Raw genomic sequence first — 18,662 nt, 5'->3', positions numbered from 1 at the left:
ATTACATACCTCGTCCGTAGCAATACATCTTATTATTCCTCCAGGAAGTGAGCTCCCTTTGAGTGTCTCCGGTTGACTCACCCTATAATTGGTCTAAATTATATAAATCAGATCTTTGATTCATAATTGAGCTCAGTTGAGACCTACAATGAGCTATTTTATGGATTATTCTTGCTGACACAGTCTGCCTTTCCTCCTGTGCCAAACGTTTAAAAAAGATAATGATTTGTGGTACAGCGAAGTTCTGCTGACTATTGAACTCAACTGAAAAGTGGCAGAGCCGACTTCAATGAATTCAATGTGATTAACGTTAAGCAAACTATTCTGCAATAAGACAATTCAAAATAAAACATCTGCAGCCATTTTGCATCAAACAAAGATGATCACATTTATTTTTGAAAGTATAAAATTTCACACTAAAAAGGCCACTTTTCAGGGAAAATCTACAACCGTTCTGTAAGATTTGCACAGAGAAATATCACGTCCCTCTCTGCTGGTCTAACATACTGTCCAGTTCTGTGGCAAAATAAAATAATTGTTCTACTCCACCACAGAAAGTAGTTGGCAAGATCTGAATAATTTATTCGATACAGGGAGTGGTAGGAGAGTGAGAATTCCCGATTTGTACATCCAACACAGAGGAGCCGGTTTTCTCAACTGTTCCCTCTCTTCATCATAGCGGCTTACAGGCACAGCTTGACATTACAGGCACTGTTTTGCCTTCTACTGGGAGACTCAAAAAAGCGAAATCTGCAGTTGACATTCTTTACAATGGCACCAGTCAGGCCACGACAGCTCCCCCCCCCCCCCCCCCCCCCTCTGCGTGACGACTGTGGTCCCCGTCAGACGCCGGCTTGGCTCACTGCAGAGGACGTGTCCAGGCTTTGAGTGTAGCGCTCCCATTCCTGCTCACCGACTCCGACGTGCTGCCCACTGAGGTAGAACAGTTGTACCAAAAGACTAATTTATAAAGTATACAAATGAGTAACAGTCACATCAATGAACTCGAGAGTGGAGTCATGGGGTTGGGCGGGGCGAGAAAAAAAACCATCACATTTCCCCCACATTTCCAGCACAATATGTAGACCATTGACGAGTTTTTGATATCTAAAAGTAAAATCCCCTCCGATACAAACTAGTCCCGCGGCTCTTTCCCCTTCAGGCATAATGGCGGTTTCACATTTACTCAAATTGTATTATTGCATCTACAAGCCAGTGGGAACAGTTCAGTTGTGAAATAACCAGCTCTGGTGATCTCCTGCGTGTCAAATCTATCGTTCCCGCTCTCCCACAACGAATTCAAGAGTGCAACAAAAAAAAACAAAAAAAAACAAAAAAGAAGAGGAAAGATTACTCGACAGAGGGGAGCTAAAGCAGACACTTGTCATGTCAGAGAGGGCGCATTCCCGTACAGAGAGTCCATGTTCGTCAGCGCTCCATCCACGTTGGAGTGGTATTTGGGACACCCCCTCCTCCCCCCTCCGAAGGCTGGAATGGGCTAAGCGACTGGTCCCCCGGCGGCAGGGTGGGCCGGGCCGGGCGCTGCTTGCAGCTCGACACCCGGGCCGTCGGCGCAGGACTAGGACCAGCTGCTGTCCGTCAACCCCCCCGTCCCCTTACGCACGATGATGCTTTCTGTTGACATGAGGAGCCTCTCTAGGCAGGGTGCGTTTATTTTGCCCGGCGGCGGCGGAGGAGGAGGAGGAGGAGCAGGAGGAGGGGATGCAGGGCATCTGGCCGCCGAGTGTGTCCTAGCGTGGCTGTCCGTGCTGGAGGACACGGCGTTGTCCTGCGTTAGGTCTCTGGGGGACAGCAGGTGCCCGGGGCCGCCTTGCTGGGCTAAGGGGGAGAAGACGGGTGACGTGTGGAGCCACTTCAGGTTGCTGGCGGAGTAGGCTCCGGGGGGGGTGGGGTCAGGGACTCTCGGGGCTTCGCCGCCTGCTGGAGGATCACTGGCGCTGACTGGGCTCGTGGCTTCAGGGGACAGCTGTTGGGAACGAAGGAAGGAAGCGGTTTCATTTCTGATATCCAGTAGTTTATTATTATATTCATCTAGAATACCTACAATGGTCCATAACATTAAACAAAATCTAATAGTAATAACATCTTTGCACTGAATGGCAAATTAATACAACTTCTTAAAGGTTTTTGTCAACATGGTGGGAAAATTCCCAACATTGGCGGCCTCTGTGGTAGAATTCGCCTGATTGGCAGGAAGTGCACACTGCGTTTATCACAGCTTTCTCACTCACACCTGCTGTGGCTAAAAACAGCGCTGATGAGAGCAAGGAGAATTAACCAAAACACTAAAGTTGAGAACCATAAACCGCAAACAATGAGCTAAAAGAAGCTCAAATTCTCTACGGGGATCACAACTGCAGAATCGGTTGATAATTCCTTTTCTTTCGCACAAAATAAAGAAAAGCAAAGACTCGTTCACAATACAAATAGTAGTATTTCTGCTTCTGTACAACTTCACCTTCAGTTTCTTGGTAGGAAGAGCTTGTTCTGTCTGGGTGACGGTGAGTTGCTCTCCGAGTTGTATATTAGGGAACCAGGTCTTTAGCATCTCTTCCATTTTCAGAATGATATTAATATATCTCTCCCTGAAAAGAAAAAATCAAGGAGTGAGTGAGAAATATTGATTCAAGCTACCAATCATCTTGCCAACATTGGATCTACCCGTCACACTAAATAGCCAATCTGTAACACTTAGAAACATGTGGAAAAGCCTGTACTCTGTGTGTGTGTAGGTGTGTGTAGGTGCGTGTAGGTGTGTGTAGGTGTGCCGGCATGTAGGGGGACGGTCTTAAGGAGATGTTTGGAGCTCACACGGGGCCTGATGCATAATAGCCGCGCTCGCCTGTGAACGTAAAAACTGATCGCGGTGACGCAGCTTGGCCGCCGCGCCCCATCGACTACCACCCGTCAAAGCCAGATGGTGGACGGGGGGGGGGGGGAGGAGGGGATTAGCCCGGATCATATGATCGGGACCTCCTCCGCTACACTCCATTCAGAGCATGTTAAATTCATGTGAAGGATTATCCCCGACAGTGACTGCTAAAAAAGTCACTTTGATCCTATCTACTATTGTGTTGCTGCAGGGGCGGAGGGGGGGGGGGGTGCCAGCTGGCAACACAGGGAGCAGGCGGAGGGAGGGAGGGAGTTGGTCCACCTTCCAGCCTCTGTCCCGGCTGTCTGGATGGAGATGCCACACCCACTCTTTGTCTCCCATGTGGGGGCAGCAGCTGGTGGGTGAGGGCTCCAATTAGTCTGCGCCCGACTCGGCAGCACTTTATCTTAGATCTGCACACCTTGATGCAATGTGTTCCGTGCAGGTAGCGCGAAGCGCTGCTTTTAATTGTCTCTCCTGCCATTGTGAATTAAATGACGGTCGGGCGAACAACAAAAAAAAGAAGACGTCGCATTGAGTCGACTAATCGCATAAATCCAGAGAAATTGTTCAATTGAACAAATTATTTGTTGTAGCCCTAATACAAAAAAATGTTTTAAAGAAAATAATGAAATTGCTAAATTTTCGGTCAGGTCAGAATATATCATCAGAGATCGGGATATTGATTACATTACATTACCTTGTACTTATGAATAGAAAAATAGAGATGTAAAAAAATGGGCTATTTTGTGACGTATTACAATTGTAGAAAATCATTTTAAAATGATTGTATCACTCAGACTTTCTCCTTTCGTAGCGGCGATATCATACTCCATTACACCGTCAGGCCAGTGGAGAGCTAATCAAGCAGACTCAAGAGTGCTGCTCCCAGAGTGGAGCCTGATACATTTTTAACAAGATGCTCAGCTCTAGCGAGACACGACCATCTCTGCAGTAAATCTATCCTGTAAATCTAGCGTGGGGGTAGTGGCTCCTCAAAGGGCAACCTGCTGTGCGCCATGTGTTACAGACATGCTGTAAACCACTCTGACCCACAGACAACAACAAGGAGCATTTCGAGCTATTACAACCGAAATGCTGGCTTGAGCCTATTGTAGTGTGATTTTGATTCCCATTGCCATTAAACCAAACCATACTTGGCACAGGCATCGCACTGTTCCACAATGCGTTTGTAGCTAGGAAAAACAAAAGAGATACGCCCAATAATAAGATGATATTGTTTCATGTGTTACAGCATGCTGGGGACACTTACCCCATGCACGGGTTCCGCAGGACACCCATGATCCTCTGGATCCGGTCCATGGCTACACTCTCCTGGAAACTGCTGAGTCCTGCAAAAAGAAGAAAGTTGTACCATGAGCCACATGAACTGTGTCGACAGCAGGGCCCAGTCTGTGGAGCAGATGGGTGGCGTGAAACGTGTGTGTAGGGGAACAGACTTCCCGCCTCTGTGGCCAGGAAGTGTCGGGTCACATGAGGTTTGACAAAGATCCCAAACCAAGCAGTTTTCAGAGCTATCTTGAAGTGACCCTTAAAAAAAATGCTAATCAAACAGCAACTGCTTCACTGGAGACTCAGTGGAAGAATATGTTCTCTGGTAGGAACTGGTTCGTATCTGCAGCGTGATCATGCTCCAAACTGGCAAAAAGAAAAGCGTGTTTTCAACATACACCAGCGTTTCCCCTACCATTATAACAGGGTGGCGCCCAAACACACCCTGAAAAAATGTGCAATTCCTCCTCAAAAAATTCTTAAAAGTAGTTATTTTAAAATATTGGAAAATAATTCTACTTTTTTGTTGTTGTAGTTACCCCCCCCCCTCACTTAGGGGAAACGCATTTGACACATTGATTAAATAATCCACTTACGTTCTCTGTATCTCCCTGAACGAAGGCCATTCAAGATAGATGAGAGTGGATGAATGTAGCATTGCAGCTCCATGCACTGAAAACCAGAACACACATTCATCTGTAGACACATAGAAGTTGCTGAACATGATGTAGACAACCCCTAACCTCCTCCCTCTGTTTGACAAGGATGACGATGGTTCCTCAAAAGAGCATGACTCATTCCACGAGTTAATAATTCTAGATAAAGCAACTTCCCTGGAAACGTGGCCTGACGTGGCAGCTCGCCCGACACCGTGCGCACCGACCGTCTCAGACAGAAAACAAGAGAGTCAGAGCTGCTCACCTTTCTCCTAAAAATGTGGTTTTTCTCCGACCCGCTGGAAATGAGCTGCCGTTCTTTGCGATCCTCCTCTGCGGAGCCGCGGGGCCTCTTCGGCGCCTGCTGAGTGTTTTTGCCGCCTGTTTTCTCTGCTTGCTGTGCACTGCGCAGTCCCGCGGCGCCGGCCCGTGTCCCCGTGCGGCCGGAGGCGGGGAATCCCCGGCCCGAGGCCTCCCTGACCTCGCCGCGGTGACCGTCGCCCTCCTCCGCCTCGCTGCCCCGGTGGCTGCCGCCGTCGGGCGGGCCCAGGGGCGGCGGCCCGCCGGGGCAGGAAGGAGCCTCGGCCTGGCTCGGCCTTCCTCTGCACTCGGACTCCTGCTCGCTCTCATTGTCACTGGCCAGCCAGTCGATGGAGTTGTCGGAATCTGTGGCAGACATCCTTGGCTGCAGGCTCTAAAAAGCACTGAGCATCACTGACCTGACGGGCGGAGAAGCGATGGTTACTATAATTGCATAATGCAGCTTTAACAGCTTAAAAGTCAGCAGCTAGAAGAGAGATAATAATCAGAAACTGTGGCTGGAAATGTAACACGTCCATAGCCGTGCAGAAGCTTGAATATGTGCACAGTCGTTTTATGCAAACACTGTAGGTTAGTCTAGTTTTGTTTTTTTTATTCACTTCCAGCCAAGCAGACATGAATAAAGGCACAGACTGAGCAGAGCGGGCGGGGGGGGGGGGGGGGGGGGGCAGGGGGACCACAGTTGTTGAGACCACAATGACCTGTTTGTTTGGCAGATGCAACACCTGAGCCAGTAAACACAGTCCAGCCACCATTCAAAGCACGGTGGTCAAGCCGAGCTCTCGGGCGCCGCCATATTTTTCTGTTTCTCAGAATTATTGTTATAAATCTCCACATTGTGACGAGAGCGAACCCAAATCATTTACTGTCAACTGTCGCCAGCCTGAGTATATTTCCCATTTTAGTCTGTATCAGCCGGCCTGCCAGCTGCTACCGCCACAATCCTTCTTAAGCATTGTTAGCTTGTTTATTCGGAGGGGGCGGGGGCGGGGCCCACCACCACCACCACCACCACCGCCCTCCCATCCAGAAAACTGACCTTTGTGGGGGGGGGGGGGAAAGGGCTTCACAGAATGAGAGGCAACATGAAGACAGCCTGGTGAATGAAAGCACCTCTGGCAAAAAATGCTCTTCACAGATGTTGAAGTTGCTTATGGGATGTTTACAGCATTTTCAACACAGGGATTATTTGGGGGGTTTTGAATGGCATGTCTCTTGTGCCTCCTGTGAAATTTGAGAGTAGGAGAGTGAATTGCTCCCTAGGTCTTTGCCACAGGACGACCACCTTCTGATCTTATTGTTACAGGGGAGGGTTGAGCAGAGTTTTTTTTTTTTTAAGAGCTTTAAAAAGACACAGGGAGGAGCAGATTTCTGATTGCGGCATATAATATTGCTGCATGTAAACCACTGTTTGACAACTTAACGATGTAAGAAAAGAAAACGTTTGTGCAGCGCTCAGATTACCAAAAATCGCGTGTAAAAGCTGAGCCGTAATAAAACAAAAACAGAGGTTATTCCATTTCCAAATAATAGGCTATTTGGAATGAAACAGTATCAAGATTCAAGATGTCCACTACCAATTTTTTAAAATCGTGACACAAAACAGTAAAAATATGTAACCTCATTTGTAGTTGTTTATACACATAGGTATAACTAATCAAATATAAATGACATATATAACTGCATTTAATTTGTGCATATGCCAGGAGTCTGCCACCAAACTTCTGTGTATTGTGTTACATTTCACATATACATCCAGTACACATCCTATAAATCTTCCCAGTCACATGTTGGTGCTTTCCTATAACGGGATCCTGCCTCACCCCCTTGTTAAGCCCCAGTAGGTTTTAACCTAAAACATATTCATACAATTCAAATATTGACAGGATTACTTATTTGATTTTTACAGTCAATAACATTCACATACCTCACTTTAATCCCTTTAAATGCACCTCACGGGCCTGCAGTGTTTACTAACATTTGCTTTAAAATAAGATGTCTAAAATATACCTGTATAGGTGGGGCACAGAGATGCCCAATTCACACATACACACTTTGATGTGAAACACGTCGATGAAAAGGAATCATATGACAATATAATTTCCTTCCCAGAGATCAGACAACACGATTGTTACCAGCTATCTATCAAAGAGAATCCAAAAAAAGATGAAGTCCGATCTGTCCGCCTTACGGTTTCAAATGAGTTGGGTAATAGACACAATAGACTTCCTCTTTAGACAATTCTGCATCAGGCACTGTTTGATCGTATAAAACAATGTCACACTTTCATCTGAAACATTGAAGCCTATTAAATAATCCGTCACCATAAATTCACGTTTGCTTCTTTGCATTTGCCTGCGCCAAATTCCCGTGGATGATTTAACAAAATAAAGCCGTGTATCCTCCTCCTCCTCCTCCTCCTCCTCCTCCTCCTCCTCCTCGCGCAGGGATAATCAGTGATGTTTATCCCTGTGATTACAGGACGTGGATCGGAGGAAGGGCACTCACCTTCCCCCCAGGATGGAGACCCGGCTGGTCCAACTCCTCCGTCCGTTCCGCGCTAAATCCTGCGGCGCTGTCGGGGCGCAGAGAGCAGCTGATGCGGCGGGCGGGCGTGCGGCGTGCGAGTGGCGACGCGGTTCAGCCTGCGCTCAGCCCCGTGTTGCTTCTCCCAGCGCAACGTGTCTGAGGAGGGAGGGGGGAGGGGCGGGGTCAGCGGGGGGGGGGGGGGGGGCGGCTCTGCAATTCGCTCCTCGAGCGACCCCCGCCACCGACCAATCGGCTCCTTCCCTCGGCGCAGCCGCGGCCCGATAGGCGGGGACCGGTTCGCATATGCAAATGAGATGTAAATGACGGAAACACGTGGACACGCGGATCGGTTTCACTTCAGCCAGCGGCCGGGCGAAAAGTCAACGAGGGCCGAGTTCTGGTCATTCTGCAGGCGGTTCTTCCTCTTTACGTCATCCGGCCGAGGCTGCCTGACTGGTGGCACGTCAGTACACCGAGTTCATGTGAGAGTTTGCTCGGCCTGTCTGCCAGTGCGGTCTAGAAGGTAGTTTTTAGTTTAGAGTACATTTAAGCAGTAGTGTAAGAACTATTTGGAGTATTTGGGTTTCTGAAGTAAAGAAAAAGATATATCCAGTCAATACTAACAAAAAATAACTAAAGGTAACAAAGGTATAAATATTGATTGATCAGTGCTTCATAGCATATAAACTGAAAGATTTGAAAAGTATAGTAATTAACTATGTGGTAGATTAAATACAGTAGGTTATTTAATACAGCAAATACAGTTAAATAAATTGAAATTGAAATACAGAGCTCTCTAAATTCTCTGAAGTGCTGAATTTAACTCAAAGTATTCATTAGTCATTGTCAATACTATCTGCATTGAAGATGCTATCAACATGCAGAGGGAGTTCTTAATCTGCCTCTCTTTTCTTTGTTGGACGCAGTGACGCTAAAGGCGTGACTCACAGGACCTCTGTGTTGCTGCCTCACAGGGTGGGATTAGGATGCTCCGTCAGAGGCCAGACGAGGATCCTGAGCCTGGAGCCAGTGAGTCACGAAGCCCCCTCACAGCAAACATGGTCACGTGCGTTCGGGAGACATCCCCTCCCACTAAAAGCTAAACCGGCCTCCTGTCTTTGTCTTCCGAGGACAAGCAGAATCTAAGCAACGCATATCTACAGAGTGAACTGGTCACATGTGGGGAAAAGCGCTGCGAGATGTTTGCAGGGCAAAAAAACGCTGTGCAGGTTTTAAAAACTGGGTGTGACTTGTAATTGGACTGTCTTTGGTGCTTTTTATAATAACTATAATTCTAGTATAGGAGCACTTTATGATGAGGTAATCCTAGAAAGAGCATACGTGTCTATAGTAAAGTAACGAGTGCACGCTGCGTCCTAACAGGGAGTTTACTCTGCTGCTGTGGCTCAAATCACATCCTCCTGTGAGTGATGCACCGTCACAGACATCACAGTATCCATAAACCGGTGGACATGCCTGCTGGCCCGGTGTGCCACCTCACGTCGAATTCAAATGCTCTTGTAAACCGCTGCAATCTGGTAAGCACCCCAAAAAAAACATTCTCCCGACGTTGTGCTCCACTGCAGAGTATTGCATTCGCTTCAAAGCCCAGCAAACAGACATCTACAAGGGTTTTCTTTGTCTTTGTTCTGATTGTTTCAGTAATGAATATTTACAATATTCAGGTTCTATTCAGTTTCACAGCAATTTGTCATTCAGATAAAGAACAATAGCAAAGCAATTTGCCCTCCCCCCCCCCCACAAAGCAATCCTTTTTGTCTTTTTAAATCTCCTCCCAGGATCCGGGGATGAGTCACACAACACAAACTGGCTCTGTAATTATCAGTTTGTCAGAGAGGCTGGCGGATGTATCCCAGAGAGCCCTGGACGTCTCCCACTCTCATTCATAAAAGAGAAAAATCCAAATCATAGCCCCACGCTCACTTCATTATGGGGCATAGGCTGAACACCTGCCCTCACCGACCCTTTGGGGAGAAAACGCATCACGTGCGCACTGTGCCACACTTCACCCTGTGGACCCAGGGACCGCGGCAGCCTTTTGGCCTCATTGAGGGCTTCATACACGTGTGTACAATATTGCAAAATCTGTTTCTTGTTTTCAGGCGGGGCGACTTGCCTCACGCAATAGCTATCCATGGAAAAGGTTCGCTGGGCCGCGGAGCTCTTGCCGATGGCCTCGGTAAACCCTGCGCGCTGCATATGGAGAGAGAACCTCGAGTGCGCATGCGAGCGGACATGGGTGAGAGTGTTTGGGTGCCGCAAGCGAGAGCCCCCCCCCCCCCCGTCCGTCCGTCCGTCCGTCCGTCCCCTGCAATGAGTCAGCGCCTACGAGGGCCTTCTGGTGTGCGGCCTTCACACCTCGCAGTGCTTCTCCAAATTGGAATCCCAATCAGCTGGCTTTCCACGGCGTTGCTCACATACAAGTACCGCTCGCCACTAATGGCAGGAGGGTCACCCAGCCAGGGGTTTTGGGTTTGAGCCGCGAGGGGCCAAGAGGACCGGAATGGAATGTTCAGAGCTGTTTAAACTCGGTGAAGTAAAGCCAAAGCAAAGCCAAGGCGGGGAACACAAATGTATACACAAACATTATGAGCAATGACAGTTTGCTTCAGACCTCAAAAGACAAGAGCGCTACCAGGAAACAATTGATGATGGGACAGAATATCCCGTCTTTCCAGCAACTCAATGCTCTGAGCAGATTGCATAACATTTCCTGGTAAAATGTACGGCCTTGCTGCTTCTCCTCTCGTTTGACAAAAATGTATTCAGCCTGTTGGCCTCATTGCCTTCATTAATGTAGTCGACTTTGTAGCCTGGATCTCAGAAGCCACCTTCATCAGCACATTCCATATGTTCCAAATGACAGAAAACATGGAATTCAGGGAACGATCAAAGCAATTGTGTTTCCTCAATAGTTTTTCAAAAGCGTCGCCGAGTCCAAATACGTCATCGTGTTACAGTAAATGCTGGTAGTTACCCCCCCCCCCCCTCTTTCCCCTGGATACGAGGAACGCGGCTGCACGTAGCGGGGGCACGATGCAGCAGGGAGGGGAGGGGCAGGTCGGGGGGGGGGGAGGCGAGGGGGGGTCGTGTGGCACGGCCCAACCAATAGCATTTAGAGTCAGTGTTGGAGGTTATGTAGTCAGAGGAGAAGTGATACTGGGCGCATTTTTGTGACTTTAAAGGGCTGGACTTCCGGCTCCCAGGCATGTACCCTCCCTCCCCCCCTCCCTCCCCCCCTCCCCCTGTGTGGCTTCTTCCCGGTTCAACTCCACTCAGTCACATGCGCTTCTCACAGAAAGAAAGCTCTCTGACTATTTTCCACACACAGTTCACAATCGGGTAGTCGAGAATGTCTTCCAGCAAATCACTGTCACATATTTGTGTGTGTGTGTGTGTGTGTGTGGGGGGGGGGGATTAATACTCTCTCTAACGTCTGAACGGCTGCCAGGGCAGCTCTAGCGACGGTGGGATATCCATCTGCAGGGCCGAGTGTTACATGTGACCGGGGTGTTTTTTAACTGCGTTACGTAAGTGCTCCAGCGCACAGATGAGGAGGGCTACAAAAGATGCAGAGGGCTGGGTGCTCAACACGAGCATTACCTTTTGAACATTAAATCGTTTCTTCACCCGGATGAAACTCAGGGTCAGACCGCATTTATGTTTTTGTTTTTTTTAAGATAGATTGACCCTTTTTTTCATCATTTCAGATGGTGTCACATTTTGAGCTGGTAGCAGTACAGTCTTATCTCAATGTGAAGGAGAGAGTTATGTAAGGGCATTTGTGAGATAAAAAAAAAATTCTGTGGCTGCTCCACTCACTGTTCTGCTATTGTTGGATTCATAGTGCGATCACGTGGCTCGACATAAGCATGAAAATTGATTGGTCACTACGCGCAGACATGAGTCGGACATTTCGCGATAGGTTGACCACATAGTACCTTGAAGCTCTCCGTGCGGAGTGCTGACAATAGGCTAGCTGCCAAATCTATGGCCAATGTAGAACTACCCACGCTCCCTCTGCTAGCACTTTTATGGGATCATTATGTGGGCGTTTTAGTGTGAGATGCTATCTAGAAATGACGCAATATGGGCTGATAATTTCTCAGTAGGCAGCCCACCAACCTCACTTGGGGGGAGGTTATAATTATAGTGCTTTCATAGAAGAGTTTTAACCCAAAACTTCATCCCAGATGTGGTCTTTTGAGGTTTGAAGAGAAGTTTCAATAAATTACAGACATTATATTCCTACTATTGTAAATCACAAATGCGCAGGGTACTCTAAGATATTTCTTTTGTACTTTTCTATTTATCTATGTTACCCAACCAGGCCATGAATAATGTCAAACCTGTATGCCTTGTGAATTTCACATTACTTTCGAAATGTGTAGCTGTGAAAGTACTTTTTTGGATATTGATATTTCCAACTAACAAGGGTCATTCTGCATGAAAGGTTACTGGAGCGTCCAATCATTTCAGTTACAAACAAATTCTTATATGTTATATTGTGATAACACCAGTGGAGCCAAACATTTTGACAGTTATGTCATCTGTCCCTTGCAATGTGCGTCAGGGCTGGGAGCGGTCAGCGGCAGAGTGCAGTTTTATCTGGACATACTTCATAGTCCAGCCTCACCGCTGTGGCACCAGCACCAGACGTGTATTAGTCACTCATTCAGAGTTACTTTACAGTCAGACCTCAGATATTTCCATCCGGAACAGACCTTTAATAGTGGGGGTTGTTTGTGGCGAACACGTGTCTTTGGCCAAACCCCAGGTGTGAGGTTTCTGCTTTCCTAACCAATAGGAACAGAAAAGCTTCAACATGGGTTTTATCCATTTTTCATCATGCTGCTGCAGTCATACACTTGCGTAACATGGTGAAGCCAGCATTCACACTGCAGCCCTCTTACTCGGATGTCATCCCAACCTTTTCAATTGAAAAAAAGTACCTCACATATCTCCGGTCTCATTCTGAAGAGCAGTGCAGGAGTTCAACAAGGACCATGCAGGTGGTTTTGCGTCTTCTCGGTTACCTTCTTTGAAAGAAGGATACTAAGATGGCCCTTTATGTGCTGACTGTTCCCTATCGAGCCATAGGACACACAATCCAGCTCAAATGAGGTGGCGCATAGCTTTCAAATGTCAGTAACATACATTAACCGAAAGGGTATTTGAAAGATGCAGTCAATCAAAATCCTCTACTGAATAAGAGAAAAGTTCTGGGGGGGAGGTTATATAAGACGAGGGTGTGTCCAAGTGCTACAGAAAGTACATGTGGAAGGCGCATGAAGGACCTGAGGGACGTTGGGTCCGACTTGCTGCTGCTGCATCCAGAGATCGCCCGTGTGCAGCTCTGTGCTTGTTCTGGCACACACGTGACTCTCTCTCTCCCCTGCCTCCGAAACACACACACACACACACCTACTATCATTTTACATAGAGAACTGATCCTGTTCCTGCCCCCTCACTACCCGTTATCATGTGTCTTACAATCCCGTTTGTAATTCCTCCACTGACCTGAATGTTTGAATGTTGTATATTTAACTGAACAACTGAATCATGTCAACACTAGTGTAGTGAATTCTGGACATTAAGTACAACCACTGCCTAAGTCTCAGGCTATCCCTTTTCACAGAAAACATTTAAAAAAGCAAGGGTGTAACTAAGTGTCCTAGTAAGCTATTCCAGAGAACGGTATGTAGTTTTGAATGGGGGATCTACTAGCTTTTAATGGATTCATGTGATTAGCTTCTTACCTTACAAAGGACACCAGATATACGCTTTTAAGCTTTTTAATTAAGGAGGTACTCATAGGTAATTTGGTGTATGTTATTGTAGTTCTTTTGTAAGCATGGGCCCTATTAAAAATATATTAAAAGAAAATTAAACATGAACCCATCTGTATAGCAAAACTTCGTATTTATCAAAAATAATTACTCATCTTACTTATTTAAATGTTTGAGAAGATAGAAAATCTTATATTGGATTTTGCTGGTAATTGTTAATTGATTTCCAATGGGATCTATTTTATCTTTTATCCTTGCTCCGTTTAGCCTGGCTTACAACCAAGTCACATGTTCCCTCGCTTTGAAGGCAGGACCAAAAAGACACATGAATGTCTTACTTCCTGACAAGTAATCCTAAACTTATTTTCACTCCATATGTCATTTCTGCACAGGACATGCAGTCGCTGAATCAAAAAATTGAAATAAAAGCATTCAAACTCATCTAATATGCTAAAAAGGGTGACCTCATTGGATGGTGACCCCAGCTGGTCTGGGAGGTATAATATCAGGCTGTTACCAAGTAGGTAAACCTGGTGATTTTCCAATATATTGACCGCTAAACAATGTCCCCTAGCCTGGCCTGTCCACTGATCTGTGTAAATTATGGAAAATTCCAGGTTTTCCTGAGAGGAGCATGTTTACTCCTCCATCTCTTCGTAGACATTTACTAGGTCAAGCGCAAATAAATCTGCCAACAGCCTAAAGAGTAGTGGTGACAGAGGGGAGGGAGGAGGAGGTGGTTATGGGATTGTGTGGACTTTGGGCACAAATCTCATACTCAGGATGAAACTCAGTTTTCTAATTTTAGCCCAAGCCTCCCTCATGGGCCATTAACTTTCCAAGGAGTTCTGTATTCATGCAGCGTTGGTTGGAGTTTAGCTGAGCGGAATCCTGGTCCATCAGCTAATTTACATCTATACACAAATTCCACCACTGAACTTAAGGACACTCAACATTACAACCACGTATCCGACACTAAATCTTACTTTGCTGAATGCACAGAGATTGTTGAGTGATATGTTTTCTGTCCCTTAGTAAATAACAACACAGTTCATCCTCAGAGGGACAGGATTCAACCAAATCATTTAGGCTAAATTTGTGGGTCTGCTTTTCCACAAGGTCAGCATGTCCAGTGTCACAGATGGCTGTGTGTGTGTGTTTGTGTGTAAAGGGTCTGAGCAGGTCACTGGGTTTGCATTCATCTGTCTGAGTACACGTGATAATAGTATGTAGAGAGTTTCTCACATTAATGCGTTTGACTTACCAATTATTTTGAAAGACCAACTAATTAGTGGACCTGAAATTACATCATCTCATCGACAGATCTATGTCATAGTGCAGTTTTACAGTAATTAATTTAGGGGCAAGAGTTCCCCGCCTCATAGAGGACTGCAAGATGCAGTCAGAAATGACCAGCTGTGCCAGAAATAGCTAATGCTATGCAACTTCTCCCTTGCACCTGATACAGAAAAGCCTTGAGGTCCTGGTGATTAACTCACAGTGACCTTTCATTGGAGCTTTTGTGTTCTTCTGTAGTGTTATGAAAACCTGAGCTGAAGTGTGAGCTGCCTATGGAATGAATGGCATTAATAAATATACTTGATTATATGCAGCAGTCAGTTAGCTTAGCTCAACATAAGGGCTGGAAACAGATGTAAACAGTTAGCCTGGTATCTTTCAACGGTAACAATATCTACCTAGTTCTGCAAGACAGTATTTCTTAGAATGGAGCGGTTGCTAGGCAACCTGGAGGGAATCAAAGAAGCGAATGCCCCCAACCAAATAATAATGCAGCAAGTAACACTCAGATTTGCATCTTTCACCTTTTCACAGTTTTTTCTAAAGATGAAACAAATATTATTTAATACATTAAATATATGATGCAACCTTCAGAGCGGCTGGCATGCATCTTTTTTCACATTCTGGCAGAGGAAACAGACCTTTTTAAATGTTATTATTGTTTGTGTTGATCCATGTTATCCAAGTTATGAGAATGAGATCCATCTTCTCATCTAACCGTTGCATGCCTCTTGTTGGGATTCCCGTTACCCTCTCGTTGGTTGATGAGAATAATCGGACACGTCAATCAATTAAAGTTAAAAAAGATAACCTGAGCAATTTCCAAAGATATCTGGAGACTCTCCACAAGTCAACATTTAGCATTTAAAGTTCACAAACTGAGCTATTACTCTGTACCATTGAAGACTAAAAAGCTCCCATTGGTGAAAGAGTAAATACACAATAGGACGCTAATAATTCATGTGTCGTCTCTCTTGCCACTTGTTTAGAAGTGTGTTTACTGTACTTAGTGTCTTCAATTTACTCGGTGAGTAATTTTATGCATGAGAAAGCATTTGAATGTTGCCATTATATGTACAACTTAAATTTAGTCATTTTTCAGGTTCTTTCTTCATTATTTCACTAGTAAAATATATATTGAAATCCAATGGACTGCAACTGGATTTGTGGCAAAATAAGACCCTTTTCATTGTGTTGAGCTTCTGCGGGAAGGTATTGACGAGGCCTCCTGGCTATTCTTACAGCGCTTGACCTGACCTTTGGCTTTGGCTGTTGAGTAGAATGTAACGAGACACAGAGTGAAATGTGAGGTCACCGCCCAACCCGCCAGAGAATAGCCACAGAGAGACAGCTAAAACGTCACAGCCGAGCCACACATCATGCAGGGAATCATCTAAATGCGGTCAGATATCCATGGTTCACTGGGCGATGCGTCACTTTTGTCCATATACTGTAAAGATTGTTATGGTGGAAAGTAAACAGGTACGTTTACTTAAGGTCTGTGTTTTTTTGTGCATCAATATGTGCGAGTATTTCCAAATTTCACACTTAAATATTGTAGGTTTTACTCCACTGAATGTCCATGACAACTAGGTTATTCATTTACATTAATAATGAGATGTACCTCATACCCACCATAGAAATACGGCTCAGGTCATAGTTTTTTTTGTCAGTCGGCCTAATATTAAAGTAAATTGAGCCTTGCCAGAGGAGAGTGAGCACACATGTGGTACCTTAACCTATAAAAGAAATATTACTGACTTTAAACTTGAGTGGCTGATTAATCTGATCCGGTTGTAGACACCAAGGTTAGACACCCATTACGTCTCCCTGTGTTTCTTATCCTTCCCATTCTCGCTCCCTCCGCAATTTGAGCGCTGACAACTAAAGCGTGAACGCATTATGAACTCCATTTAAAAGCCTGTTATTATAAGTAGCGCGCTTATGTGCCCATGCTGTGACTCACGGTCGTGCTTCCTTCAGGCCTCCCACTCCTATCTGCACATGTCATCTGCTGCTCTGTCCTCCATCCATCCTCACGTCAGAGCAGGCCCGGCTGTCCTCCTACGTCCCCTCTGCAGAGGGCCACCAGTCGGATTAGAATCTCGATCCAAGTGTGCAACCTCTCTGCAGAGGGTGTGATGGACAGCGGACACAGAGGGGCCTTTGTGCTGCCTGTCTAATTACCAGGCCACACGGGGGTGGGGGGTTGGGCGGGGAGGGGGGGGGGGAGTTGGCGACGGAATAGCACGAGGTTTGCGATATCAGCACAGTGTGTCCCTTCGCATCCCTGCACTGCGTTCGATTCCGTCCTAGCCCGAAGCCCGGCCAAGAAGCATCCTCAGTGTCTTCGCTCCTGTTACTGCCTCACATCCGTGGCCGGCGTTTGGCAGCCTTTGTGGATGCTCTGACAGACGGAAACAGAAACCGATCCTCAAATAGACCCGTCCTATGGCTCACAGGGGAGCAGTAGCCCCACTTCTGTGTGCTCTCGCCTCCTATTTCGCGTGTGCCTCGGGCCACAACAAGTTAGCTGAGGACCACAGGGAAATCCAATTTGGAATTCTAAGATCAAAAGTATCAAGGGAGAAGGGAACGTGTGCATAAATGCATATTGTTAAGGAAATAGGCTGATTTCTAGAACTTCGGGTGCCTGTCAATAACACGATCTTCAATCGATAACACGAGTTCAATCGAAAATGTTAAGATAACAAATGAAGTCAGCTGTTTTCAAGTTGGATGGTGTCTTATAACGTTTTATAACATTTCTTATAACACATATTCACATTAACCTGTGGCTTTTTTTATCCGCAGCTTAATAAGTTGAGAGACAAACTGGCTCTGTCAATGAACAGACGAAAGCAGACATTAGTTATTAGTGATTACGAAAAGATTACTTAAGGCCTTTCTTTTTAGTCTGAGGTTACCTGATGCTTTCAGATGATAGGAAGGGAAAAGGAATGACATAAATAATAATAATGACATAATTGGAGGTTGTAGAATGCCAGAATAATCTGGAGTAAAAAGCACATCAGTATTGACTCTTTTATCTCATTTCACTCGTTCACCAGCAAAGGTTTCAGGGGTTTGAATTCAGTGAAGCTCCCAATGACGATGCAGTTTCGCAGCGTAGGAAAGTAGGAGGTGAGAGACTGTCGGCGACTGAGTCAATCCTCCATCTGTGTGCAGATCCTGTGTTTTTTCTTCTTCTTCTTTTGGCTGTAATGTTGTGACAGATACAAACATGGTTTTCTTCCCTGGCCTTAATGTGTCCTTGGGCCGACCTTCTGCATCCCCCCTGCGAGGACGCTGCTCTGCACCATTCCCTTTCTACATTATCTCCGTCTCTGCTGCATGTGCCATCTCTTGCCACCTTAAACCCTTTCAATAGCTGTGTGCAGAGAAGTGGAGAGAAACCCACTGGTTTATGTAATAAAACCATCATTGGAATACTTGAACGTACTCTGTTGCCACACAAAAGTGGTTTTACATTTTCTTTTTCATACGATCCGTGTTTAAATAGAAACTAAATCTGTGTGCATCTTGGATTTCACCAAATATTAGGATTATATGGACATATAACTCAGAAAGACAACAGCTCTCTCAATAATTTACAACTGAGGCTCCAAGCAGAAAGCCTATGAGTTACTGAAGCAGGAAACAAGGAGAATAAATTAGGCTACCCTAGGACAAGAGAAGGGCTTCAAAGGATCTCTGCTACATTATAAAAACGGTCTCTCCTTCGGCAGCCATGACCCCCAAGAACAAAGTGGCAGGAGCAGGTGTGAGACGGCACGTACAGGATGCAACAAGCCCTGCACCACAGTATCAATTAAAACAAAACACGTTGTTTACATCCTA

The 18,662-nt window shown here is 45.9% G+C and overlaps 1 protein-coding gene across 2 annotated transcripts; it reads right to left on the bottom strand.

The window, feature by feature from the left end:
* Positions 1-345: 345 nt before the first annotated feature.
* Positions 346-16,881, bottom strand: LOC119196494 (circadian-associated transcriptional repressor). Of its 2 annotated transcripts, none has more exons than XM_037452230.2 (6): positions 16,768-16,881; positions 5,108-5,561; positions 4,783-4,858; positions 4,167-4,245; positions 2,480-2,606; positions 346-1,987 (listed from the first exon to the last, which is right to left on the bottom strand). In XM_037452230.2, the coding sequence occupies exons 2-6, from the start codon at positions 5,519-5,521 to the stop codon at positions 1,580-1,582; spliced, it is 1,104 nt and encodes a 367-aa protein (XP_037308127.2). In that variant the 5' UTR covers positions 5,522-5,561; positions 16,768-16,881; the 3' UTR covers positions 346-1,579. The 2 variants fall into 2 exon arrangements, with proteins under 2 accessions (XP_037308127.2, XP_037308126.2); XM_037452229.2 differs by lacking the exon at positions 16,768-16,881 and adding an exon at positions 7,672-7,833 and having other exon boundaries at positions 347-1,987.
* Between the last annotated feature and the right edge of the window lie 1,781 nt (positions 16,882-18,662).

Source organism: Pungitius pungitius, chromosome 6 (assembly GCF_949316345.1).
Source record: "Pungitius pungitius chromosome 6, fPunPun2.1, whole genome shotgun sequence".
In the NCBI taxonomy this organism is placed as follows: domain Eukaryota; kingdom Metazoa; phylum Chordata; class Actinopteri; order Perciformes; family Gasterosteidae; genus Pungitius; species Pungitius pungitius.
Note: the sequence above shows the minus strand (reverse complement) of the source record. Positions and strands in the feature narration are given on the sequence as shown.